The 1,849-nt window shown below is 43.4% G+C and overlaps 2 pseudogenes across 2 annotated transcripts in view; one reads left to right on the top strand and one right to left on the bottom strand.

Moving 5' to 3' along the window:
• Nucleotides 1-45, bottom strand: part of TEOVI_000786200:pseudogene — a 649-nt pseudogene extending 604 nt beyond the window's left edge. Inside the window, exon 1 of the mRNA in view lies at nt 1-45. This exon is cut by the window's left edge and continues 273 nt beyond it. Within this exon, the coding sequence occupies nt 1-45 (45 nt within the window).
• A 1,266-nt stretch (nt 46-1,311) lies between these two features.
• On the top strand, nt 1,312-1,818 carry TEOVI_000786100:pseudogene (annotated as a pseudogene). The gene is given in 7 exon segments: nt 1,312-1,347; nt 1,349-1,501; nt 1,504-1,632; nt 1,635-1,655; nt 1,658-1,750; nt 1,752-1,769; nt 1,771-1,818. Coding segments are annotated over 7 exon segments (498 nt in total).
• The last annotated feature ends 31 nt before the right edge of the window (nt 1,819-1,849 follow it).

Genomic DNA, 1,849 nt, shown 5'->3' with positions numbered 1-1,849 from the left:
GTTGATCTTTATTACTGACTTAAGTTTCATAAATTATCCCTCCATGGTTACACACTCCGCTTTATAGCTTCAATATAACCTGCCTGCTCCTTTATTCACTTTTACCACATTACCTTGCCGAAGGTATATTATCGTGCCGACACCAGTGGATTTGTCCAGTATCACTGACCCATCCTTCCACACTTCATAATCGTATCCTTTGAATCTACGTACCCTTTGCATTGTGTGCCTTTTCTTCTCACTATCAGAAGCGTCAGAATGGGGACCACCTGGCGTTTTTGTGGTGAAGTACGATCTCCTCACCACTTGCACTGCGCTTGCCGTATGTGGCTTCTCCGGTCTGTCTACTTCCTTATACAAGTATGATACACTCTGCAGGCGTGTGTGTATCGGATGGTTGGGTGGGAACATTTTTCCACTGTATCAGCTGATGACTTACAGTTTGTCTTCCTTGTTAAATAGTATTCTATTGCTCGTCTGTGGGTAATATCATCTATATTGTGAGAGTCAGCCTCTTTCATGGCATCTTGCCGACTCGCGTACTGTGGAATCCCCGCCATAAAAAGTACCTCCTGCGCTTCTATTTGTTCAAGCTTCCCCTTGTCTGATGGCGAAGCATTGAACCACGATGATGCGAAACCACAGCATAACTTCACTTGGATTAAGGCTAAGCAAAATAATCGGACACTTTCTCTGCTCGCCACACACTCAGGTGATGTAACAGCCAGTAGTTTCATTAATATCATATTTAGTGCTGTTTGTAGGGTGTTTAAATGTTTGATTACTCAGTCCTTTGTTTGGCTGCATTTTCACCTCAAGGAGTCTGTGGTTTATCGTCTCATTTACTCTGTGTTCTCTCAGTATTAGGTATAATGGGTCTCTGTATCTTGCACCAAAGAACGTGTATTCCTTTTTTTTGCAGAAACATCCATATAGTGCTCTGCTAACCAGTTCGCTATACAATCTACTCCTGTTTGCAGCGTCTACAGAATAGCTTCCATGTCTGTGTAAGAGCATACTATTGGAAGGTCATCTGGAAAGAAGCAGTGTTTAAGAGCTAACATGGCATTTTATTTTGCGCTGAGAGAGTCCATTGCGATAATGAATAGCAACGACCCCAACACGTAACCTTGTGGAACACCCCACGTAAGATGTATTTTCTTTGAAAGGGTGTTGTCTATTCGTACTACTGCGGTTCGTCCCTCTGGAAAATTTACAACACACGAAATGAAGTACATGTCCACATCGTATCTTACTAATACATCTATTATACACCTGTGATTCACAGAGACAAATACCCTGGCATAATCTATGAATACCGCGACAGTTTTCTCTCCTGCTACCCTATCTCACGGATTCTGTGAGTGTCATCAGGGCCTCTAACGTAGACCTCCCCGGATTAAAAACAGCTTGCTGTGGTTTCATCTTACATTATACTGTGTCTCGCATACGTCTCTCTACAATCCTCTCCATGAGCTTACAGAGGGTTATGATGAGCGTGTGATGGCCCAGAACGATGACATACACTTGGCCTGTTTGGTGGGTTAGAGTAGTGGAATTATAACGCCTTGCTTCTACTTCTCCGGTACCCTGTTTCTCTGTAGGCTACAGTTGAATTGCTTGAGGACGCATATTTCTTGCGATGGCATCCTAATTGTTTACCTTTTCACAGTTTATATCGTCCTTATCTGGAGTAGTCACTGAAGAGAGTTCCTTTAGTGCTGTCTCAAGTTCTGCCGTCGTTATTGGTGGGTGTTCTCCGCTCACTCGAATAAGGTATGCTCATGGGGGGAGCATCTGCTGCTTTCGTCAACCGCTCTCTCTATACATCTGTGCTAGCTTATTAGCT

The sequence above is a fragment of the Trypanosoma equiperdum genome (assembly GCF_001457755.1).
Source record: "Trypanosoma equiperdum strain OVI genome assembly, contig: ctg_999, whole genome shotgun sequence".
Lineage (NCBI taxonomy): Eukaryota > Euglenozoa > Kinetoplastea > Trypanosomatida > Trypanosomatidae > Trypanosoma > Trypanosoma equiperdum.
Note: the sequence above shows the minus strand (reverse complement) of the source record. Positions and strands in the feature narration are given on the sequence as shown.